Source organism: Dama dama, chromosome 4 (assembly GCF_033118175.1).
Source record: "Dama dama isolate Ldn47 chromosome 4, ASM3311817v1, whole genome shotgun sequence".
Taxonomy (NCBI): Eukaryota; Metazoa; Chordata; class Mammalia; order Artiodactyla; family Cervidae; genus Dama; species Dama dama.
Window position 1 is genome coordinate 63,651,531 of NC_083684.1, and position 24,913 is coordinate 63,676,443.

The 24,913-nt window shown below is 48.9% G+C and overlaps 2 protein-coding genes across 5 annotated transcripts; both read right to left on the reverse strand.

The window, feature by feature from the left end:
* Positions 1-12,887: 12,887 nt before the first annotated feature.
* On the reverse strand, positions 12,888-16,691 carry LOC133054754 (sialic acid-binding Ig-like lectin 14). 3 transcript variants are annotated; one of them, XM_061140049.1, is made up of 7 exons: positions 16,538-16,690; positions 16,057-16,434; positions 15,561-15,671; positions 15,347-15,394; positions 13,632-13,877; positions 13,393-13,528; positions 12,888-13,123 (listed from the first exon to the last, which is right to left on the reverse strand). In XM_061140049.1, the coding sequence occupies exons 1-7, from the start codon at positions 16,575-16,577 to the stop codon at positions 13,108-13,110; spliced, it is 975 nt and encodes a 324-aa protein (XP_060996032.1). In that variant the 5' UTR covers positions 16,578-16,690; the 3' UTR covers positions 12,888-13,107. The 3 variants fall into 3 exon arrangements, with proteins under 3 accessions (XP_060996032.1, XP_060996031.1, XP_060996033.1); XM_061140048.1 differs by having other exon boundaries at positions 15,561-15,839; XM_061140050.1 differs by lacking the exon at positions 15,561-15,671 and having other exon boundaries at positions 16,538-16,691.
* A 1,099-nt stretch (positions 16,692-17,790) lies between these two features.
* Positions 17,791-23,114, reverse strand: LOC133054755 (sialic acid-binding Ig-like lectin 14). Of its 2 annotated transcripts, XM_061140051.1 has the most exons (7): positions 23,002-23,114; positions 22,525-22,905; positions 22,021-22,293; positions 21,807-21,854; positions 20,133-20,378; positions 19,272-19,407; positions 17,791-19,003 (listed from the first exon to the last, which is right to left on the reverse strand). In XM_061140051.1, exons 1-7 carry the CDS (start codon positions 23,036-23,038, stop codon positions 18,988-18,990), a joined length of 1,137 nt encoding a protein of 378 aa, XP_060996034.1. In that variant the 5' UTR covers positions 23,039-23,114; the 3' UTR covers positions 17,791-18,987. The 2 variants fall into 2 exon arrangements, with proteins under 2 accessions (XP_060996034.1, XP_060996036.1); XM_061140053.1 differs by lacking the exon at positions 17,791-19,003 and having other exon boundaries at positions 19,268-19,407.
* Positions 23,115-24,913: the final 1,799 nt, after the last annotated feature.

Here is a 24,913-nt window from a genome sequence, read left to right on the forward strand (position 1 = left end):
ATTAACAGTGAAGTTATGGTTAGAGAGATGGGGAGAGGCCAGTCAGGGCGAGGGGCAGAAGGCCCCAAGTTGGTGGTTGCTTGAATCTGAGGAGGAACAGTGTTCATTAGGATGAAGAATGATGTAGAGGATGAAAGTAAAGAAATCAGTTTCATCTGGAGTCAGGTTGTAGAAGGTTCCCTGAAGCCACAGTTGAGATACCAGTGGTCAGGTTTTTGAAGGAGGTTCCTGTCGGGGCACTGGTCCAGAGGTCTTGTAGTAGTTGGATCAGGAACAGTTGTAGGTTGAGGAGTGTCCAGGTCATTCAGTGTCTTCTTCGATGGTTGACAGAGGTTGTTGCCAGGTGATTTTTAAGGAGGTGGGCCCTGTGAGGGAGACCTGATAGGGGTCACTTAAGGAGGGCAGCACAGGATCGGAGGTGACCCATTTTAGGAGAGAGAGGTGTACCCAGGAGGTGACCTTCTCGACTTTAGCTGCAGTCGGGGTAAGGAGGATAATTTTGAATCAATTCAGTTCAGTTGCTCAGTCATCTCCGACTCTTGGCGACCCCATGAACCACAGCACACCAGGCCTCCCTGTCCATCACCAACTCCTGGAGTCCACCCAAACCCATATCCATTGAGCCAGTGATGCCATCCAAGCATCCCATCCTCAGTTGTCCCCTTCTACTCCTGCCTTCAATCTTTCCCAGCATCAGGGTCTTTTCAAATAAGTCAGCTCTCTGTGTCAGGTGGCCAAAGTACTGGAGTTTCAGCTTCAACATCAGTCCTTCCAATGAACACCCAGGACTGATCTCCTTTAGGATGGACTGGTTGGATCTCCTTGCAGTCCAAGGGACTGTCAAGAGTCTTCTCCAACACCACAGTTCAAAAGCATCAATTCTTCTGCACTCAGCTTTCTTTATAGTCCAACTCTCACATCCATACATGACCACTGGAAAAACCATAGCCTTGACTAGATGGACCTTTGTTGACAAAGTAATGTCTCTGCTTTTTATTATGCTGTCTAGGTTGGTCATAACTGTCCTTCCAAGGAGTAAGCGTCTTTTAATTTCATGGCTGCAATCACCATCTGCAGTGATTTTGGAGCCCCCAAAAATGAAGTCAGCTACTCTTTCCCCTGTTTCCCCATCTAATTGCCATGAAGTGAAGGGACTAGATGCCATGATCTTAGTTTTCTGAATGTTGAGCTTTAAGCCAACTTTTTCACTCTCTTCTTTCACTTTCATCAAAAGGCTCTTTAGTTCTTCTTCACTTTCTGCCATAAGGGTGGTGTCATCTGCATATCTGAGGTTATTGATATTTCTCCTGGCAATCTTGATTCCAGTTTGTGCTTCCTCCAGCCCAGCATTTCTCATGATGTACTCTGCATATAAGTTAAATGAGCAGGGTGACAATATACAGCCTTGACGTACTCCTTTTCCGATTTGGAACCAGTCTGCTGTTCCATGTCCAGTTCTAACTGTTGCTTCCTGACCTGCACATAGGTTTCTCAAGAGGCAGGTCAGGTGGTCTGGTATTCCCATCTCTTTCAGAATTTTCCATAGTTGTGATCCACACAATCAAAGGCTTTGGCATAGTCAATAAAGCAGAAGTAGATATTTTTCTGAAACTCTCTTGCTTTTTCAATGATCCACAGATGTTGGCAATTTGATTTCTTGTTCCTCTGCCTTTTCTAAATCCAGCTTGAACATCTGGAAGTTCACAGTTCACGTATTGCTGAAGCCTGGCTTGGAGAATTTTGTGCATTACTTTACTAGCGTGTGAGATGAGTACAATTGTGCGGTAGTTTGAGCATTCTTTGGCATTACCTTTCTTTGGGATTGGAATGAAAACTGACCTTTTCCAGTCCTGTGGCCACTGCTGAGTTTTCCAAATTTGCTGGCATACTGAGTGCAGCACTTGCACTGCATCATCTTTCAGGATTTGAAATAGCTCAACTGAAATCCATCACCTTCACTAGCTTTGTTCCTAGTGATGCTTCCTAAGGCCCACTTGACTTCGCATTCCAGGATGTCTGGCTCTAGGTGAGTGATCACACCATCGTGATTATCTGGGTCGTGAAGATATTTTTTGTACAGTTCTTCTGTGTATTCTTGCCACCTCTTCTTAATATCTTCTGCTTCTGTTAGGTCCCTATCATTTCTGTCCTTTATTGAACCCATCTTTGCATGAAATGTTCCCTCGGTATCTCTAATTATCTTGAAGAGATGTCTAGTCTTTCCCATTCTATTGTTTTCCTCTGTTTCTTTGCATTGATCGCTGAGGAAGGCTTTCTTACCTCTCCTTGCTATTCTTTGGAACTCTGCATTCAAATGGGTATATCTTTCCTTTTCTCCTTTGCTTTTTGCTTCCCTTTTTTTCACAGCTATTTGCAAGGTCTCCTCAGACAGCCATTTTGCTTTTTTGCATTTCTTTTTCTTGGGGATGGTCTTGACTCCTGTCTCCTGTACAATGTCACAAACCTCCATCCATAGTTCATCAGGCACTCTGTCTGTCAGATCTTGTCCCTTAAATCTATTTCTCACTTCCACTATATAGTCATAAGGGATTTGATTTATGTCATACCTGAATGGTTTAGTGGTTTTCTCCACTTTCTCCAATTTCGTTCTGAATTTGCCAATAAGGAGTACATAATCTGAGCCACAGTCAGCTCCTGGTCTTGTTTTTGCTGACTGTATAGAGCTTCTCCATCATTGGCTGCTAAGAATATAATCAGTCTGATTTCAGTGTTGACCATCTGGTGATAACCATGTGTAGAGTCTTCTCTTGTGTTGTTGGAAGAGGGTGTTTGCTGTAACCAGTGCATTCTCTTGGCAGAACTCTATTAGCCTTTGCCCTGCTTCATTCTGTACTCCAAGGCCAAATTTGCCAGGTATTTCTTGACTTCCTACTTTTGCATTCCAGTCCCCTGTAATGAAAAGGACATCTTTTTGGGGTGTTAGTTCTAGAAGGTCTTGTAGGTCTTCACAGAACTGTTCAACTTAGTTTCTTCAGCGTTGCTGGTCAGGACATAGACTTGAATTACCGTGATATTGAATGGTTTGCCTTGGAAACGAACAGAGATCATCTGTCATTTTTGAGATTGCATCCAAGTACTGCATTTCAGACTCTTTTGTTGACTGTGATGGCTACTCCATTTCTTCTAAGGGATTCTTGCCCACAGTAGTAGATATAATGGTCATCTGAGTTAAATTCACCCATTCCAGTCCATTTTATTTTGCTGATTCCAAAAATGTCGATGCTCACTCTTGCCATCTCCTGTTTGATCACTTCCAACTTACCTTGATTCACGGACCTAACATCCAGGTTCCTATGCAATATCATTCTTTACGGCATTGGACTGTACTTCCATCACCAGCCACATCCACAACTGGGTGTTGTTTTTGCTTTGCCTCTGGCTCTTCATTCTTCCTGGAGTTATTTCTCCACTGATCTCCAGTAGCATATTGGGCACCTACCAACCTGGGGAGTTCATCTTTCAGTGTCCTGTCCTTTTGCCTTTTCATACTGTTCATGGGGTTCTCAAGGCAACACTGAAGCGGTTTGCCATTCCCTTCTCCAGTGGACCACGTTTTGTCAGAACTTTCCACCATGACCCATCCGTCTTGGGTGGCTCTACATGACATGGCTCATAGTTTCACTGAGTTAGACAAGGCTGTGGTTCATGTGATCGGATTGGTTAGTTATCTCCCACTGAAACGTGAAACTGAGTTCTGTTCCTGGAACTGAAGAATGAATTCTGCAAATTCAAAAATACTCCCATGTGCAAAGTTTATTTTAAAAGATAGAGATGCAAAGTTCTCAGCATAGGCAATGAGAGAGTGTGACATAACCACAAAGATGGGAATAACAGCAGATTGTGTCTTTATTAGAATTGATCTTTTCTCTTTGGTTGGCTGGGGGCCAGAGGTGTGTGATTTCTGACCAATCAGTCTCAATGTCCCAATGTCCAATGTATCATTTTATGCCTTTCTCGGATCCCCCAGTTTCTCAGTATCTCCAGACATTGCGCTGCCATCCGTCAACCCTTTCTCAAGACCCTACATCATTGTTTAGGGACCAAATGCATCTTTAAGTGGTAATGCCCATCCTAATAGAAAATAAGATAACCCAAACAATTGAGCGGGGGACATGAAGCAACCATTTTTACATTCCAAAAGAGTTACAACTTCCTATCAGTGAAAAGTGTATATATCACACTTTTTAAAAGATTTACTCCTTTATTTACTTATTTTTGGCTGTGCTGGGTCTTAGTTTCAGACAGCAGGGTCTACACTCCAATTGTGGTGTTCCCATCGCAGTGGCTTCTCTTGATGTGGGGAACAGACTCTAGGCCCACAGGCTTCAATAGTTGCGCCTGTGGGCTCAGTAGTTGTGGCTCATGGACTTGGTTGCTCAAGGACATGTGGAATCTTCCCAGACCAGGGATCAAACCACTATCCCCTGCATTGGCAGGTGCATTCTTAACCACTGGACCACCAGGGAAGTCCCATGCATAGATTTTTTAAAATCAAATCAATAGTAATATTTTATCAAGGTGGTATTCACATGACATGGAAGTTCTAATGATAGTTCTGGATGTGTAAACTTTTAGAAGATGAGACAAAGAGGAAACTAAATGACGTTGGATGATAAAGTAATGTGGACCTGGAGCCTCCCTCTTGTGGAGGAGAGAGGAAGTGCTGTTGAAGTTCTAGACCCCAGGACAGTGGGAGGAGGACTGGGGAGATGACAGCCCCACCAGCGTGGGCACCAGACAGACACCCAGGAAAAGGCCTTCTCTGGTGAGAATGAAGGGTGAGTTTTTGCAACACGATACCTAGTATCTGATTGAAGCTATTTCCTGTCCTCAAGGACCATTTTTTCCCTGCTATCCCCAATACATACACAAAATACAATTGTGTGTAGTGCTGGGGAAATGAAGAAAGATATCTATCAGAAAGAAAACATTTTAAAACATTCCCAAGATGGTAACGATAACCCTACATGCAAGACAGCAAAAGAGACAGAGATGTATAGAACAGTCTTTTGGACTCTGGGAGAAGGCGAGGGTGGATGATCTGAGAGAATAGCATTGAAACATGTATATTATCATGTATGAAACAGATCACCAGTCCAGGTTTGATGCATGAGACAGGGTGCTCGGGGCTGGTGCACTGGGATGACCCTGAGGGATGGGATGGGGAGGGAGGTGGGAGGGAGGTTCAGGATGGGGACACATGTACACCCGTGGCTGATTCATGTGAATGTATGGCAAAAACCACGACAGTATTGTAAAGTAATTAGCCTCCAACTAAAATAAATAAATAAAACGTCCCCGTGGATAATTGCATCAAAGAGAATAAAACACCCAGGAATAAATTTCATCAAGGAGAAGAGACATAAGCCATTGATGAAAGAAACTGAAGAAGACACAAAGAAATTGAAAGATATACATGCTCACAGATTAGAAGAATGAATATTTGGAAAATGTCCATTGTAGCCTTGCAATACAGATTCAATTTGATCCTTATCTAAAATACCCATGGCATTTTGAACAGGGCCAGAACAAATAACCCTCAAATTTTTATGATGCCATCAAAGACCTCAAATAGTCAAAACAATCTTGAGAAAGAAGAACAAAGCTGGATGCATGACATTCTCTGATGTCAACTCTACTACAAAACTATAGTAATTGAATGCAGTCATTAACACTGTATATGCTGGCAGATGGTAACTAGGTCCTGTCAGGGTGATCATTTTGTAACATATTTTGTGTGGAGCATTCTGTTGTACACCTGAAACTAACATACATTTATATATCATCTATACTTTAATTTTAAAAAGGTATTGAGATATGCAAAGATTCCATAATTGGACAGCCAGCACACCGCATACAAATGAAAAGACTGATGAGAGGATTTTCATAAAATAATTTTTAGACTCCTGCACAGCAAAGAAGAGAGAGAGAAGAGGGGGAAAGAAAGTCACAAGTCAAAAGACTCACTTTGTAAAGGGTAAATTAGAAGTGTGGAATTAACATGCACACACTATTATATATAAAGTAAATAACCAACAAGGACCAAATATATAGCACAGGGAACATTACTTGGCACCTTGTAGTAAGCTATGATGGAAAACAACCTGACAAGAATATATATGTTTTATATATTATACATGGAAAAGAACCTGAAGAGACTATATATATATGTAAAACTGAATCACTTTGCTACACTGTGGAACTAACACAACATTATAAATCCATTAACTTCAATTTTTAAAAATACACATACAGAATAAAGAATTCAAATTTTTTTTCCAAAAAAGACTGCCCAATTTTTATTATTAAATGAGCAAGAAATCAAACAGGAATTTCACAAAAGCAAATATTCAAATGGTTCTACATCATTGCACGGAGGGGAAAGAAATGAAAAGGGCGATGAGGTACTACCACAGTGGAGAGCAGCGCTGAAAACAGCCTGCGGGTAACACGAGTGCTGCTGAGGATGCAGAAAGCTCAGAGCCTGCACAGATGATGCTGGGATGGAGATTCACATGGCTGATCAAGAGAACTCTTGGAGGCTGCCTTCTAGAAGTAAATAAGGGCCAGCCTTAGGACGAAACACGTCCATCCCCACCAGGAAAGAAGAGCTCTGCTGCTGTGATGTGCTTATTCCCTCAGTCAGGTCCTACACTTTGCGACCCCGTGGACTGTAGCCCGCCAGGCTCCTCTGTCCGTGGGGATTCTCCAGGCAAGAATACTGGAAGTCAGTTGCCATGCCCTCCTCCAAGGGATTTCCCCAACGCAGGGGTCAAACCCCAGTCTCTCGCATTGCAGGTGGATTCTTTCTTTACCAGCTGAGTCACTGGGGAAGTCTGAGAACACTGGAGTGGGTAGTCTATCCCTTCTCCAGGGGAACTTCCTAACCTAGGAATTGAACCACTTCTCCAGCATTGCAGGCAGATTCTTTACCAACCGAGCTACCTGGGAAGCCCAGAGAAGTGCTAGCCTTCCTATTTTCATCACAACGTTCTGATCAAAGTGGTTTGAAAGAGCCAAAATTGGGAAACAAATGCAATGTCAGAGTATTTTAGACTCGACACATAACTGGAGGTGTAGTCCCACAGAAAATATTATTTGAAAGGCAGTAATTATAGCAAAACCAAAAAATCCTTGATACATGTAAAAACACTGATAGCCTGAAAAACAGTGCTGAGACACAGCACACAGTCTGGCTCACGGATCTATCAGGAGAGAAAAATGAGAGCCTGACACTCAAGGTTGCAAAACATCTGACCTGCTTTCTCTCAAACACTGTTGTGTCCCTGCTGCTCCTGGACCTTCCTGCCAAGCTGGAGATATAGGTGTCTCTCCCCTCACCCTATAAGCTGTCACACCTCTTAGCACATCACCATCTGAGCTGCCCACCTCCTTCTCTTTATCCCGCTTTCAGTCTCAGCCCAGCCCCCTTCTTTCTGACAGTGTTAGCTGACCACCAGAGGGAGGTGGAAAAATCTGGTTGCTGAACTTTGTGCTATAAGCACGGTGTTCAGTTCAGTTCAGTGCAATTCAGTCGCTCAGTCGTGTCTGACTCCTTGCGACCCCGTGAATCACAGCACGCCAGGCCTCCCTGTCCATCACCAACTTCCAGAGTTTGCTCAAACTCATGTCCATAGAGTCGGAGATGCCATCCAGCCATCTCATCCTCTGTCGTCCCCTTCTCCTCCTGCCCTCAATCCCTCCCAGCATCAGGGTCTTTTCCAATGAGTCAACTCTTCAGATGAGGTGGCCAAAATATTGGAGTTTCAGCTTTAGCATCAGTCCTTCCAATGAATACCCAGGGCTGATCTCCTTTAGTATGGACTGGTTGGATCTCCTTGCAGTCCAAGGGACTCTCAAGAGTCTTCTCCAACACCACAGTTCAAAAGTATCAATTCTTCTGCGCTGAGCTTTCTTCACAGTCCAACTCTCACATCCATACATGACCACTGGAAAAACCATAGCCTTGACTAGATGGACCTTTGTTGGCAAAGTAATGTCTCTGCTTTTTATTATGCTGTCTAGGTTGGTCATAACTTTCCTTCCAAGGAGTAAGCATCTTTTAATTTCATGGCTGAAATCACATCTGCAGTGATTTTGGAGCCCCCAAAAATAAAGTCAGCCACTGTTTCCCCTGTTTCCCCATCTGTTTGCCATGAAGTGATGGGACTGGATGCCATGATCTTAGTTTTCTGAATGTTGAGCTTTAAGCCAACTTTTTCACTCTCCTCTTTTACTTTCGTCAAGAGGCTCTTTAGTTCTTCTTCACTTTCTGCCATAAGGGTGGTGTCATCTGCATATCTGAGGTTATTGATATTTCTCCTGGCAATCTTGATTCTAGCTTGTGTTTCTTCCAACCCAGCGTTTCTCATGATGTACTCTGCATATAAGTTAAATAAGCAGGGTGACAATATGCAGCCTTGACGTACTCGTTTTCCTATTTGGAACCAGTCTGCTGTTCCATGTCCAGTTCTAACTGTTGCTTCCTGACCTGCATATAGTGTATATACATAAACCTCCATCCAACTGTACTCTTCAAAACTGCAACTTTGCTCAATTTAAGGTAGGCATCAAAAATAAACAGGAAACCTTCATGTTTGAAACAGATCAACCAAAAATATTGGTGCAATAAGAGATTATTTTGCTTTAAAAAGTCTCACAAGAAAACCAAATGGTAAGATTGATGTTCATATTTGTATATTGCTTAATAAAATGCTTAAATTTTAAATGTTGTGATAATTTTACCAGTAATGAAGAAGTAGGTGACTTGACACCAGAAAGAAAAACTGTGTTACTGATTCTACTCTATGTGGACCTCCACATTGATAGGGAAGTTGAAGACCGGTAACTCAGGTGTTAACCAGGTCACTTTTGGGTCATGAGGGGAGAAGGTGATGTAGGGCTTGACAGGGAGGGAGAGGATCAGGGCGGGAGGGGCGGGTTCAGGCAGGACCAAGAGCAGAAGCAGGTAGTAGATGGTGAGTGGACTTCAGAAACATGAGGAGGCAGTAGTAGGTGGGGGGCGGTGTGTTCAATAACCATATTTTATTTTCTATTCCTTATGATGATTTCACATCTTAAAAATCCTGATGGCCCATAAAGGACACTGCCTCCAAGGGTCAGCCAATTCTTAGAAACAGAAAAGGGCTCTAACAAGACCTCATCCTGCAAATGAAAACTAACCAATCCATACCCCCATAATGCCCAATCACCCCCTTTGATCTACCCCTCAGTCCCAAACTCACTATTTCCCTTAGCCTAAATCACCCACTACAGACAATAGCTACTGAAGGTCACCCCTTCAACCCAGAGGCCAAAAGAATCATTCATAGGAGAAGATCCTAAAGAATTCTCCCCTCTCAGCCTTGCCTCCTTCTTTGGGATTGGAATGGGAACTGACCTTTTCTAGTCCCGAGGCCACTGCTGAGTTTTCCAATTCACTGGCATATTGAATGCAGCACTTCCACAGCATCATCTTTTAGGATTTGAAATAGCTCAGCTGGAATTCCATTAACTCCACTAGCTTTGTTCATAGTGGTGCTTCCTAAGGGCCCACTTGCCTTGCACTCCAAGATGTCTGGCTCTAGTCGATAGACTGCACCATCGTGATTATCTGGGTCATGAAGATCTTTTTTGTATAGTTCTTCTGTGTATTCTTGCCACCTCTTCTTAATCTCTTCTGTTTCTGTTAGGTCCATACCATTTCTGTTCTTTATTGTGCTCAAATCTGCATGAAATGCTCTCTTGGAATCTCTAACTTTCTTGAAGAGATCTCTAGTCTTTCCCATTCTATTGTTTTCCTCTGTTTCTTAGCATTCTTCACTTATGAAGGCTTTCTTACCTCTCCTGGCTATTCTTTGGAACTCTGTATTCAGATGTATATCTTTCCTTTTCTCCTTTGCCTTTTACTTCTCCTCTTTTCTCAGCTATTTGTAAGGCCTCCTCAGACAACCATTTTCCTTTTTTGCATTTATTTTTCTTGGGGATGGTTTTGATCACCACCTCCTGTACAATGTTATGAACCTCCATCCACAGTTCTTCAGGCCCTCTGTGTATTAAATCTAATCCCTTGAATCTATTTGTCACTTCCACTGTATAATCGTAAGGGATTTAGGTCATACCTGAATGGTCTAGTGGTTTTCCCTGTTTTCTTCCATTTCAGTATGAATTTGGCAATAAGGAGTTCATGATCTGAGCCACAGTCAACTCCTGGTCTTGTTTTTGCTGACTGTATAGAGCTTCTCCATCTTCAGAGGCAAAGAATATAACCAATCTGATTTCAGTATTGACCATCTGGTGATGTCCATTTGTAGAGTGGTCTCTTCTGTTGTTGAAAGAGGGTGTTTGCTATGACCAGTGCGTTCTCTTGACGAAACTCTGTTAGCCTTTGCCCTGCTTCATTTTGTACTCCAAGGCCAAACTTGCCTTGAAGTTACTCCGGGTATCTCTTGACTTCCTACTTTTGCATTCCGGTCCCCTCTAGAATGGCATCTGATGAAAAGGCATCTTTTATGGTGTTAGTTCTAGAAGGTCTTGTAGGTCTTCATAGAACCATTCAACTTCAGCTTCTTCAGCATTACTGTCAGGGCATAGACTTGGATTACTGCAATACTGAATGGTTCATCCTGGAAACAAAACGACATCATTTTGTCATTTTTGAGATTGCACCTGAGTTCTGCATTTCAGACTCTTTTGTTGACTATGATGGCTACTCCATTTCTTCTAAGGGATTCCTTTCCACAGTAGTAGATGTAATGGTCACCTGAATTAAATTCGCCCATTGCAGTCTATTTTAGTTCACAGATTTCTAAAATGTTGATGTTCACTTTTGCCATCTCCCGTTTAACTATTTCCAATTTACCTTGATTCATGGAACTAACATTCCAGGTACCCATGCAATATTACTCTTTGCAGCATCGGACCATCACCAGATACATCCCTAACTGGGTGTTGCTTTTGCTTTGGCTCCATCTCTTCATTCTTTCTGGAGTTATTTCTCCCCTCTTCTCCAGCAGCATATTGGGCACCTACTGACCTGGGGAGTTCATCTTTCAGTGTCCTATCTTTTTGTTCATGGGGTTCTCAAGGTAAGAATACTGAAGTGGTTTGCCATTCCCTTCTTCAGAGGACCACATTTTGTCAGAACTTTCCACCAAGTCCCGTCTGTCTTGTGTGGCCCTACAATGCATGGCTCATAGTTTCACTGAGTTAGACACTGAGTTGTGATCCATGTGATCAGTTTGGTTAGTTTTCTGTAAGTGGTTTTCATTCTGTCTGCGCTCTGCTGGATAAGGATAAGAGACTTGTGCATGCTTCCTGATGGGAGGGATTGGCTGTGGGTAAAACTGTTAAAGTGCTCAACTCAATGTGCCACCAAGTGTGGAGAACTCGGCAGTAGGCATAGAACTGGAAAAGGTCAGTTTTCATTCCAATGCCAAAGAATGCTCAAACTACCACACAATTGCACTCATTTCACACGCTAGCAAAGTAATGCTCAAAATTCTCCAAGCTAGGTTTCAACAGTATGTGAACTGAGAACTTCCAGATGTTCAAGCTGGATTTAGAAGAGGCAGAGAACCAGAAATCAAATTGGCAACATCCACTGGATCATAGAAAAAGCAAGAGAATTCCAGAACATCTACTTCTGCTTCACTGACTACACTAAAGCCTTTGTGTGGATCACAGCAAACTGCAGAAAATTCATAAAGAAATGAAAATACCAGACCACTTTACCTGCCTCCTATAAAATCTGTTTGCAGGTCAAGAAGCAACAGTTAGAACTGGACATGGAATAACAGACTGGTTCCAAATTGGGAAAGGAATATATCAAGCCTGCATATTGTCACCCTGCTTATTTAACTTATAGGCAGAGTACATTATGTGAAATGCCGGGCCTGATGAAGCACAAGCTGGAATGAAGATTGTTGGGACAAATATTAATAGCGTAGATATGCAGATGACACCACCCTTATGGCAGAATGTGAGGAGGAACTAAAGAGCCTCTAGATGAAGGTGAAAGAGGAGAGTGAGAAAGCTGGCTTAAAACTCAACATTCAAACAACTAAGATCATGGCATCCAGTCCCATCACTCATGGCAAATAGATGAGGAAACAAAGGAAACAGTGAAGACTTTATTTGTGTGTGTGTGTGTGGGGGGGGCTCCAAAATCACTGCAGATGGTGACTGCAACCATGAAATTAAATGATGAATTAAATTAAAATTAAATATTTCCTTCCAAAGCTAGACAGCATATTGAAAAGCAGAGACATTACTTTGCTGATAAAGGTCTGCATAGTCAAAGCTATGGTTTTTCCAGTAGTCTTGTATGGATGTGAGAGATGGACTATAAAGAAAGGTGAGCGCCAAAGAATTGATGCTTTTGAACTGTGGTGTTGGAGAAGATTCTTGAGAGTCCCTTAGACTGCAAGGAGCTCCAACCAATCCATCCTAAAGGAAATCAATCCTGAATATTCATTGGAAGGACTGATGCTGAAGCTGAAACTCCAATACTTTGGCCACCTAATACCAAGAGCCAACTCATTAGAAAAGGCCCTGATGATGGGAAAGATTGAAGGCAGAAGGAAAAGGGGACGACATGGTTGGAAGGCATCACCAACTCAATGAAAAAGAGTTTGAGCAAGCTCTGAGAGATGATGAAGGACATGGAAGCCTGGCATGCTGCGCTGCAAAGAGTCAGACATGACTGAGCAGCTGAACAACAACAATAAGCCTTGTCTCTCCCGTGGGAACTTGAAGAAAGGCTTCCCCACGCCTGCTGCTGCTTCTTAAGCACAACCTCGTGCTTCCCCCTGGGCCCTGCCCTGACTGAGGGACCATGCATTCTTGGAAAATGAAAGTAATAAAAGTCTCTTTTCAATGGAATTTACTCTTTGTGTCATCACACAGTCACCTCTACAAATTAAAAGGTTAAAACCCCTGGGTGGAAATGAGACAGATTTGGAGTCAACAGTTTCCAGGGAGAAGCAGACAGTGATGTCCCCACGTCTGTCCTCTGGGCTCTGCATCCTCAGGTGAATCTCATCATGACAGGGAGCGAGGCTCAGCCACACCCCTCAGCCCAGCTCCCTAGTGGCCGCCACACCTGCAGAGCCAACACAGTCTCAGGTCAGAGAGTCAGACCCATTTCACTCATTCTGGGCTCTGCCTCATGGCATGTGGGATCTTAGTTTCCCAACCCGGGATCGAGCCCCTGCCCCCTGCAGTGGAAGCCCGGAGGCTTAACCACTAGACCGACTCAGAAGCCCCTGGAGAGTCACACACTTTAGCTCCAGGCAGGACAGGACCACCCAGCCCCACCAGCAACTCCGAGCCGTTCCCAGGACTTCCCCGCAGGGGGACAGGTGAGCTCACCTGGTGTAGTAGATCCAGGTGAGCCCATAGGTGAGGAGGAAGCCAGCCCCCATGAGGGCCCCTCTGATCAGGGTGATGACCAGGGGCCAGGAGCCCTGCGGCTCCTCAGTCTCACAGCTGCAGGAAGGGGGGCCTTCTGGGGAAGGGAGAGGGGGTGAAGCTCAGTCCCCAGACCCAGCCCTCCCAAAAGCACACACCTGCCCAGGCTGCCCGCTCCCAGCACCTGTCCTGCAACTCACTCTGCACAGAGAGGCTGAAGGAAACTTGCTGGGGGCCCAGCGGGTTCTGTGCTTGGCAGGTGACTTCTCCTCCATCTCCGACCCCCACACGGGGTATCTCCAGGACCCCGGGGGCTGAGCGCTGGGAGGGGCTCAGGGGTTTCCCCTCCCAGAGCCAGCTCAGCCTGGCAGGGGGGTTGCTGTCGGCCACACAGACCAGGCGCAGGAACTGGCCCTCCAGGACGGGCAGTGACGTGCCATTCAGATCTGGGTGACAGATGCACACATGAGTGGGTGGGGCCAAGGGCTGTCTCACTCTCGCTCCGCCCACTTCCTGATGCGGAAAGACGGGCCGTGAGCCAACAGGCCTGGTGGTCCTTTCAGGCTCCCAGAAGAAATGGGAGCTGATCTGAGGATGGAAGGGAGCAAAGTGGGTGGGAAGCTCTCGGGAAGATGTGCCAAGAGACAGAGAGCCAGGAAGATGGGGAGAAAGACACGTGTGTCTGCATCGCTGCAGAGAGGACCCGGAGCAACAGAGACACCATAAGAGTGGGAGAGAGAAGGGAGGGGCAGATGTGCTGGACCCCGACAGCAGCCCCAAGAGCGCTGGGCTTTGCTCCAAGGTGACGGGCAAGCAGTAGGAGCCTGTGAGGAGGGGAAGTTTCGGAGTCAGGCGCTGACTCTCACAGGACCCTGCTGGGGCCGAGTGGGGCCTGGACTGGAGATGAGACTGGAGGCCGGGAGGCTGAGGGAGGAGGCTGATCAGTGGCCCAGGGTCCAGGACAAGCCTGCAGCTGGCCCTGGGGCCAAGGGCATGGAAAGGGGGAAGTGATTTGAGCAGTGAAGCTCTGCAGAGTCCCTGAGTCATGGGTGCAGCCGGTGAGAAAGGGAGATGGGTAGAGGGCTGTCCAAGCACAGCCTGGTTAAAGGGGGCACAGGGTGCAGTTGACAGGCATCAGCAAGAGGTGGTTCCTCGCATGCTCAGTTACTCAGTCATGGCCAACTCCTTGGAACCCTATCATCTGTAACCTGCCAGGCTCCTCTGTCCATGGAATTTTCCAGGCAAGAATACTGGAGAAGGTTGCCATTTCCTGCACCCGATCATCCCCACCCAGGGTTCGAACCCATTTATCCGGTGTCTCCTGCATTTCAGGTAGATTTTTACTATCTGTGCCACCAGGGAAGCCTAGTAAACAGGGGTGGCTCCTGGCAAAGATGGTGCAATCAGAGCTGAAAGAGGGCGCAGATCATAGGAGATGACAGACAAAAAATTTTTTTTTACAAAGAGCAGAATGTACACAGTAATACAAATCACAGAGACAAAAAGCGGAATGCTGGTTGCCAGGGGCTGAAAGGGGTAGGGCAAGGGGAGACCATATCTGATGGGTTTCGAGTTTCGATTCTGCAACATGGACGGGGCTGTGTGGATGGATTGCACAATACCCTGCCTGGATGGACTTCCCGCGGCTGGGCTCTACCCCTAAAAATAGTGAAGATGGTAACTTTGATCGTCTGTGTGTTATCTCACAGTTAAAACTAAAATTTTAAACAGAATAAAAGGAAAGGGAGCAGGCAAAAGTAATAGTCCATGGATGCGAGACATTGGGGAGAGAGGAGGACAGGTCCAGAGCTTGGGGGCTGAGGAGTGAGGGATCGTCTCATCTCCAAGCCCTGAGCCCTGAGCTGGCAGAGACCTGCTCCCATCACAGCCCCAGAGGAGAGACCATCTTTCCTACCTGTGAAGCTTTCCTGAGATATTCTCGTGATCACCAACTGTGGAGCATCTGGGAGGAAAATGGGAGAGGCAGGGAGGCATCAGTGCTCCACCCTAGGAGCCACCTGAGAGGACGGGGCTTTATTGCCCCAATCTCGTCTGGAAAGGGATGCGGGGACACCACCCGCCTCCTGCCAACACCGCCCCCCGGGACCCCGCCGCCCCTCCACACTCACAGGAGACATTGAGCCACACGGTTGTCTCCAGGGTCCCCTGAGATCCTTGGAGTGTCACCCGACAGGTGAGGTTGGAGCCATGGTCCTGGGGCCTCGGGGTGAGGGTGAGCTCTGAGGAGTGGAGGGTCCCTGGGTCCAAGGTGTCAACTGCCTCCCCCGCCCAGGAGAACAGGAGAGGGTGTCCCTCATCAGATTCCAGTGACAGGGTGCAGGTCAGCTTTGTGGGGCGACCAGCCTCCAGAGGTTCCAGAAACTGGATGTAGGGTTTCTCTGGTGGGGCTGAGGAAGAGAGAGGGAGATGCCTGGGCCCCATGGGGTGTGGGGACCCAGAGGGGGACCCTCAGAGGGACCCGTGCTAAGGGTCACAGCTCACTCCCTGTCCGGGGTCTCTTCTGCACCCGCACATCCCAAGACCTGGAGTGGTCCTACGTCCTGTTCCTGTTCTAACAGGAAGGTCCCCACGTCCCAGGGTCCTCTCCTGGGCCGCCTGCCGTACCTGTCACCTGCAAATTCAGCTTCTTATCTCTGTAACTATATTTCACATCGTCTCTCTCCACCCGGAAGTAGTAGACTCCTGCGTCGCTCATCCTGGCGTCTCTGATGCTCAGGGAGCAGTCGTTGTTGCCGGGGTCCCCGACGAGGCGGAATCGGCCCCGGGTCTCCGTCTTCACTCGCCTCTTTGGGTTGTTGGTGGCCACAGGATCACTGCGTGGGTCGTCCCCTTCCCGGAACCAGTAGATGAAGGGTTCCACAGAGGAATACCAGGAGCTCCAGGGGTAGGAGAAGGAGCAGGGCACGTGCACGCCCAGGACCGCCCGCACGGTCACGGATTCCTGCACTTGGAGCCTGTATCCTAGATTCTCCTGCAGCGATTCTGCGGACACGGAGGCCGAGCTGCAGCTGCAGCCCCCGCCCCACCTGAGCCGCCCCTCCCCCACCCTGGACCCCCCCGCCCCCCGCCCCCCGCGGCCACTCACCCCCCCATAGCAGGGGCAGCAGGAGCAGCAGGGGTACCATGTTCGCGTCCCCCGGGGTCCAAGTCTCTCTGTCGCGGAAGGTAGTGCCCCGAATGCGGGGTGGGAACCAGGAAGCCCCAACGGGAAGTCAGTTGCTGCCAGAACAGAAGGGGAACTCGGAAGCTAAAGGCTGTGGGGTTGGGGTGAGGGCTGGAACGTCATGCCATCCCCCACCCCCCACCGCCTCCCCATCCCCCCCTACACTGCAGGGGGTGATCATGGGGCCCCCCAGAGTCCCAGAGGCTTCCCAGCACGTGGCTCTGACATGATCGCCTTCCCAATGATGTTCGCGTCCACCGTGGGTCGCCCAGCCCGCAGGGCAACGAGAAAAGAGAAATGAGATCAGATCCATTCGGAGCCACCCACCCTACAGCAGAAAAACTGGACTTTCCGGAAAAGATACTGAAAATTTTCTCAAATATGTTCCACTTGGGGCAGAAAACAAGCTTCCTGACCCAAATGCGGTGGAGGGTGGAAGCCAGGCAAGAAAGCTGAAGGTGAAAAGCTCCTTTGCCCTGAAGGGTTTTCATAACATGGCACACGGGGCTGTGGGTCTTCCTGGATCTCAGGGGCTGTGGGACTAGCTCTGGGCCAAAAGACCATGAAAAATGGAGTGGGTGAAGGGAGACCCTTGCCCCATAATTGGGGACCCTGGGCTAGACCTTACCTGAAACACAATTCAGGACCCCTCAGTCTTTCTTCACCATTAAGAAGGGTGAGTGCAAAAGAATTGATGTTTTCAAACTGTGAGAAGACTGTTGAGAGTCCCTTAGACAGCAAGGAGATCCAACCAGGCAATCCCAAAAGAAATAATCCCTGAATAGTCATTGGAGGGAATGATGCTGAAGCTGAAGCTCCAATACCTTGGCCACCTGATGTGAAGAGCCGACTCAATGGAAAAGACCCAGATGCTGAAAAAGACCTTGATGCTCAGAAAGATAGAAGGCTGGAGGAGAAAGGGAAGACAGAGGACGAGATGGTTGGATGGCATCGCCGACTCAATGGACGTGAGTTTGAGCAGTCTCCAGGAGATAGTGAATGACAGGAAGCCCTGCCTGCTGCAGTCCATGAGGTCGCCAAGAGTCGGACATGACTGAGAATCTGAACAACGACAATCCTCACAGCCTTGTTTTCAAAGCCACGGGAAGGGCTCAAGCCACGTGTGGAAACAACCTGTAACCTTACTGTTCTTTAGGGGACAAATTTCATGAAGATTTCCTTTTTAAAAAATTTATTTATTTTAATTGGAGGCTAATTACTTAACAATATTGTAGTGGATTTCCTAAATATGACCATAAACATAATACAGTTGAGACACTCCCAGGAACAAGTTGTGAGAACAAACGAATATTGGTTTCATACTTATTTGGATATATGTTTACATCTTTGTTTCTTAAAGAATGAACACTTTTAAAAGAAGGAGGGATAAATTGGGAGATTGGGATTGACATGTGCACACACCTGTGTATAAAATATGATAACCAACAAAGACCAACTGTATAGCACAAGGAACTCTACTCAGGATCTTGTTATAACTTATAGTGGAAATGAATCTGAGAGAAATATACATATATAATGGAATCACTTTGCTATACTATGACACGAACACAACATTATACATCAATTATACTTTAAAAATAAAAATCATACCCAGAACAAAGAACTCAGTAAGAAAAAGATTGCCCAGTTTTTATTTTTAAATGGGCAAAAACTCAAACAGGAATTTCACCAAAGATATTCAAGTAGCTCAATATCACAGATAAAGGAAATAAAAAGGTATGGAGACACTGCCACGGTGGAAGGCAAGACTGGAAACTGAGCCTGCTGGTAATACAAGTGATGCTGAGGATACAGACAGCTCAGAACCCTCAAATATGATGGGGGGGATGGAAATCCACTTGACCACTCAAGAGAACCCTTTGAGGGTACCTTCTAGAACTAAATATATGCAGTTCCATACCCACCAGGAAAACTTGCTAGCCTTCCTATTTTCATCACAACATTCATATCAACGATATGTTGAAAGAGCCAAAACATGGAAACAAATGCAATGTCATCGTATTTTAGGGTTCATACATAACTGGAGGAATAGTCATACATAAAATACCACTTTCAAGACAAAAACCATAGCAAAGCCAACAATGAGTTATTGATATAAAAACATGGATAATCTCATACTAAGTGAGGTGAGTCAGAAAGTCTCCTTTCAATGGAGTTGACGCTTCCTGTTGTCATGCAGTCATTACCACAAATAAAAGCCCATGGATGCAAATAACACAGGGTTTCACTGGAGGGTCTCCAGGGAGAAGCAGACAGTGATGTCCCCAGGTCTGTCCTCTGGGCTCTGCATCCTCAGGTGAATCTCATCATGACAGGGAGCGAGGCTCAGCCACACCCCTCAGCCCAGCTCCCTAGTGGCCGCCACACCTGCAGAGCCAACGCGGTCTCAGGTCAGAGACTCAGACCCATTTCATTCATTCTGGGCTCTGCCTCATGGCATGTGGGGTCGTAGTCCACAACCCAGGATCCAACTCCTGCCCCCTGCAGTGGAAACTCGCAGGCTCAACCACTAGACCGACTCGGAAGCCCCTGGAGAGTCACACACTTTAGCCCCAGGCAGGAAAGGACCGCCCAGCCCCGCTGACAACTCCGAGCAGTTCCCAGGACTTCCCCGCACGGGGACAGGTGAGCTCACCTGGTGTAGTAGATCCAGGTGAGCCCATAGGTGAGGAGGAAGCCAGCCCCCATGAGGGCCCCTCTGATCAGGGTGACGACCAGGGGCCAGGAGCCCTGCGGCTCCTCAGTCTCACAGCTGCAGGAAGGGGGGCCTTCTGGGGAAGGGAGAGGGGGTGACGCTCAGTCCCCAGACCCAGCCCTCCCAAAAGCACACACCTGCCCTGGCTGCCTGCCCCCAGCACCTGTCCTGCAACTCACTCTGCACAGAGAGGCTGAAGGAAACTTGCTGGGAGCCCAGCGGGTTCTGTGCTTGGCAGGTGACTTCTCCTTCATTTCCAGCCCCTACCTGGGGTATCTCCAAGACCCCGGTGCTGGAGATGGGGGCAGCCTGCAGGGCTGGGGACCCCTGGAACCAGCTCAGCTGTGTGGGGGATGTTGCTGTCAGCAACACACAGCAGCTTCAGCGCCTGGCCCTCTGAGATGAGAATACATGAGGTGTTCTGCAGAATCTTCAGGGCTTTGGGGGAAAGCGCAGTGGGAGAGCTGGGGGAGGCTGAGGTCTCCTCCTCCCTCCTTCCCAGGATCGCCTGGCCTCTCTTTCTCCTCCTCTAGCCGGCCATCTGGGTTCCCTGTGGTCCCAGGGCTGGAACTTCCCACCCTAAGGAGGCTGACCCAACGTGTCTGGGCCTCGGATCTTCAGGGGAGGCTTGATGTCTCAATGGGACAGGCCTGGGCTGTTTGGTGTAAAGAAAACAGAGAGCCTCAAGGCTTGAGAAGTTGCTTCAGTGAAGGCAGCGGGAGATGGGACTAAGGAGGCTTTAGCAAGCAAAACTTGGGGCCAGGCTGCCCCCCCACCCCCAGCACCTCTCCTGCAACTCACTCTGCACAGAGAGGCTGAAGGAAACTCGCTGGGAGCCCAGAGGGTTCTGTACTTGGCAGGTGACTTCTCCTCCATCTCCGACCCCCACACGGGGTATCTCCAGGACCCCGGGGGCTGAGCGCTGGGAGGGGCTCAGGGGTTTCCCCTCCCAAAGCCAGCTCAGCCTGGCAGGGGGGTTGCTGTCGGCCACACAGACCAGGCGCAGGAACTGGCCCTCCAGGACGGGCAGTGACGTGCCATTCAGATCTGGGTGACAGATGCACACATGAGTGGGTGGGGCCAAGGGCTGTCTCACCCTCGCTCCGCCCACTTCCTGATGCAGAAAGACGGCTGTGAGACAAGGACCAAGGATGAGCTCACTGGGGCCGATGAGCCAACAGTCCTGGTGGTCCTTTCAGGCTCCCAGAAGAAATGGGAGCTGATCTGAGGATAGAAGGGAGAGAAATGTGTGGGAAGCTCATGGGAAGATGTGCCAAGAGAGAAACAGCCTGGAAGATGGGGAGAAAGACACGTGGTCTGCGTCGCGGCTGAGAGGACCCGGAGCAACAGAGACACCATAATAGTGGGAGAGAGAAGGGAGGGGCAGATGTGCTGGACCCCGACAGTAGCCCCGAGAGCGCTGGGCTTTGCTCCAAGGTGACGGGTAAGCAGTAGGAGCCTGTGAGGAGGGGAAGTTTCGGAGTCAGGCGCTGACTCTCACAGGACCCTGCTGGGGTGGAGTGGGGCCTAGACTGGAGATGAGACTGGAGGCCGGGAGGCTGAGGGAGGAGGCTGATCAGTGGCCCAGGGTCCAGGACAAGCCTGCAGCTGGCCCTGGGGCCAAGGGCATGGGAAGGGGGAAGTGATTTGAGCAGTGAAGCTCTGCAGAGTCCCTGAGTCATGGGTGCAGCCGGTGAGAAAGGGAGATGGGTAGAGGGCTGTCCAAGCACAGCCTGGTTAAAGAGGGCACAGGGTGCAGTTGACAGGCATCAGCAAGAGGTGGGTAAACATGCAGAACGTCTCTGGATGTACAGAGTAGGGACAGGACAGGGTGGGTCAGGATGGGGCCACGACCGCAAGTGGAGACTTGGGATGGGAGGAGTCCACCCAGGAAGGTAAAGAGAGGTTGGAATGGGGTCCAGGGTGGAGCTGTGGGCAGTGGGAACATGAGTCCCTCTGAAAGATGATGACATCAGAGCTGAAGGAGGGTTCCTATCATAGGAGGTGATGACAGACAGAAACTTTTTTTTAAAAAAAGCAGAAGCTAGAGTAGTCCAAATCACAGACACTAAAAGTGGAAAGCTGGTGGCCAGGGGCTGAAGGGGGAGGGGGCGGGGACACTGTGTCTGATGGGTTTGGCGTTTCGGTCCTGCCAATCAGGAAGAGCTCTGCGGATGGGTGGTACAAGACTGTCAGTGGACCTCACCCTACTGAGAGCTACCCTTAAAAGTAGTGAAGATGGTAACTTTGATCGTCTGTGTGTTATCTCACAGTTAAAACTAAAATTTTAAACAGAATAAAAGGAAAGGGAGCAGGCAAAATAGTTCATGGATGCGAGACATTGGGGAGAGAGGAGGACAGGTCCAGAGCTTGGGGGCTGAGGAGTGAGGGACCATCTCATCTCCAAGCCCTGAGCCCTGAGCTGGCAGAGACCTGCTCCCATCACAGCCCCAGAGGAGAGACCATCCTTCTTACCTGTGAAGCTTTCCTGAGATATTCTCGTGATCACCAACTGTGGAGCATCTGGGAGGAAAACGGGAGAGGCAGGGAGGCATCAGTGCTCCACCCTAGGAGCCACCTGAGAGGACGGGGCTTTATTGCCCCAATCTCGTCTGGAAAGGGATGCGGGGACACCACCCGCCTCCTGCCAACACCGCCCCCCGGGACCCCGCCGCCCCTCCACACTCACAGGAGACATTGAGCCACACAGTTTTCTCCAGGGTCACCTGCGCTTCCTGGAGTGTCACCCGACAGGTGAGGTTGGAGCCATGGTCCTGGGGCCTCGGGGTGAGGGTGAGCTCCGAGGAGTGGAGGGTCTCTGGGTCCATGGCGTCAAGGGCGTCCCCCACCCAGGAGAACAGGAGAGGTTGTTGCCCAGCACAGGCTACTGACAGGGTGCAGGTCAGCTTTGTGGGGCGACCGGCCTCCAGAGGCTCCACAAACTGGATGTCATGTTTCTCTGCTGAGGTTGAGGAGGAGACAGAGGGAGATGCCTGGCTCCCGGGGTGTGAGGACACAGAGGGGGACCCTCAGAGGGACCCGTGCCTCACGGCCACAGCTCACCCCCAGTCCTGGGTCTCTCCTGAACCCTAAAACCCCAAGACCTGGAGCAGGGAGTGGTCCTACATCCTGTTCCTGTTCTAACAGGAAGGTCCCCACGTCCCAGGGTCCTCTCCTGGGCCCCCTGCCGTACCTGTCACCAGCAAATTCAGCTTCTTTTTTCTGTAAGTATATTTCACATCAGGTCCTCTCTCCATTTGCAAGTAGTAGACTCCTGAGTCGCTCAGCCTGGCCCCTTTGATGCTCAGGGAGCAGTCATTGTTGCTGGGGTCCCCGACGAGGAGGAATCGGCCCCGGGTCTCCGTCTTCACTCGCCTCTTCGGGTTGTTGGTGGCCACAGGATCGCTGTGTGGGCCGTCCCCTTCCCGGAACCAGTAGATGAGGGGTTCCACAGAGGGATACCAGGGATACCAGAGGTAGGAGAAGTAGCAGGACACGCGGACGTCCAGGCACGCCTGCACCGTCACGGATTCCTGCACTCGCAGCTCAAATCCTGGAAGCTCCTGCAGGGACCCTGGGGGACACAGAGGCTCAGCGGCAGCTCCAGCCCCTCCCCACGCGTGCCCCCCTCCCCCCGCCGTGCCCCCTCCCCCACCCCTCCCCCACTCACCCCCCCAGAGCAGGGGCAGCAGCAGCAGGGGCAGCATGTCGGCATCCGCCAGCACAGAGCCGGTTCGGGTCCCTCTGCTGGGGAGGGAGGTGCCCCGAATGTGGGGAGGGAACGAGGAAGCCCCAACAGGAAGCCAGAAGGTGACGGAGAGAGAGAGCTCTTAAGATCCATAGAAGGGGAAGTTGGGTACCACAGACGGGGGGCGGGGGCTGTCTGAGAAATCTCGTTTCCCCATCTCTCTCATTTGCACCTGCAAACTGTGAGCCTAAAACATGAGGCTGGAGACTCCCAGGGCCCCGCCTCTGCCCACACTTTCCCCGTGTACTGCGCTTTCTACATGGGGTGGGGTGGAGGGTCACCTGGCTAGCTCCCCAGGGATCAGAGCCCCTGAGACGTCCAGAGGCAAATTCATGATCGGGGTGGGGAGGAGCCCAGGCTGAGCATCCAAGAGACGGAGGGCTGCCCCCAACTCAGGAGAGACGCTGAGATCTCAGGGACAAGTGTGTCTAGATCCCCTGAGATACGGTCCCTGCTGCGAGCCTGGAGCCTCCTGACCCCTTGGAGTTTGGTCCCCATTCCCATCAGTGCCCTAGTCCCAGGCAGGCTCAAATTCTGGTCCTGCTGTTGACGGTTAAAGCAGACCTGAGCAGCCCGGTGTTTGGAATGCAGAAGCTGAGGGCATAGAGTGTCTGGTTGGGAACCCAGACGTCTGCCACTTCACCTGCCACCTGTTCAACTTTCCCAGAATTACTTCGCCGCTCTGTGCCTCAGTTTGCGCATCTCAAAAACAGAGACACTAGCAGAAATGCCGATTAAATGAGTTCATGTCTGTCACATGCTTAGGACAGAACCTGGCACTGGCACTTATTCATTCAATTAAGGCTTTGGGGATACAGAGCTTCTGCACACTCCCAGGCTCTGTCTAGGGGACAGACCAGAGCAGGGCCAGCCCCACACCCCACCTCACCCACCTTCGGGGGTTACCCAGTCACTAGCAGGGAGGGCAGAAGCATCACTAGGTTGGAAGGTCAAGACCCTGCCCTTGAGACAGACTAGGACCCAGGACCCTTTATGGCAGTGCTTGTACCTGGACAAATGTCTCCCAGAGGGACAAAATACAAAGAAACTATAAGGGACTAAAAATAACTCCACGCATCTGCAGTTGGTGCAAATTATGAGCAATAAGATACAAAAAGACCAAAACCTAACTGCCCCTTCTGCAGTGTAGGGAGCAAAAACAGGGTACTGGGCCTGATCCCTGCACACGGCACCACGGAGGACCTGGGCAGACCACCTAAACCATGCCCCTGACCCCACCCACTTATCCACCCACTCCCATCCCATTTAAGGGACCAGCTCGCCCCACTTTGGAGTGTCAATAAAGCCTGCCCTGAATTGCTTCTCTGGCCTCTCATCAATTTCTTTTGTTTAGAGAGCCCAAGGACGCAGTTCCGTAACACCCTGTGATTACATCATTATCTTACCCCGTGCTCTGATTCATCTGTCAGAGTCGGGAACACAGATAAGATCAGTTTTTATCTGGAAGGAAGTTGCATCTAGAAGCCACAACCTGTAGAAAGAAGGACCATGATTTTGAACAGAAGAGGAAATTTTCCTGTAACCTTGTTACTGAAAACAAGTTCGCCTGTCTGAGGAACAGTCAAGTGTCAGAGTTTGAAGGGAAAAAGGTTTACTGCAGGGCCATAGAAGGAGATAGGTGGCTTGTGCTCAAAAACCCCCTGAAATCCACAAAGGGTTTTAGCAAAGCATTTTTAAAGGCCAAGTGAAGGAAGGTTGCCCAGGGTATGTGATCAGCTCGTGCAAAATCCTCTGATCGGTTGATGATGATCAATACTCAGGTGTCAGAAGGCCTGGGGGCTACTTGCTCCTAATCTTCAAGTGGTTAATTTCT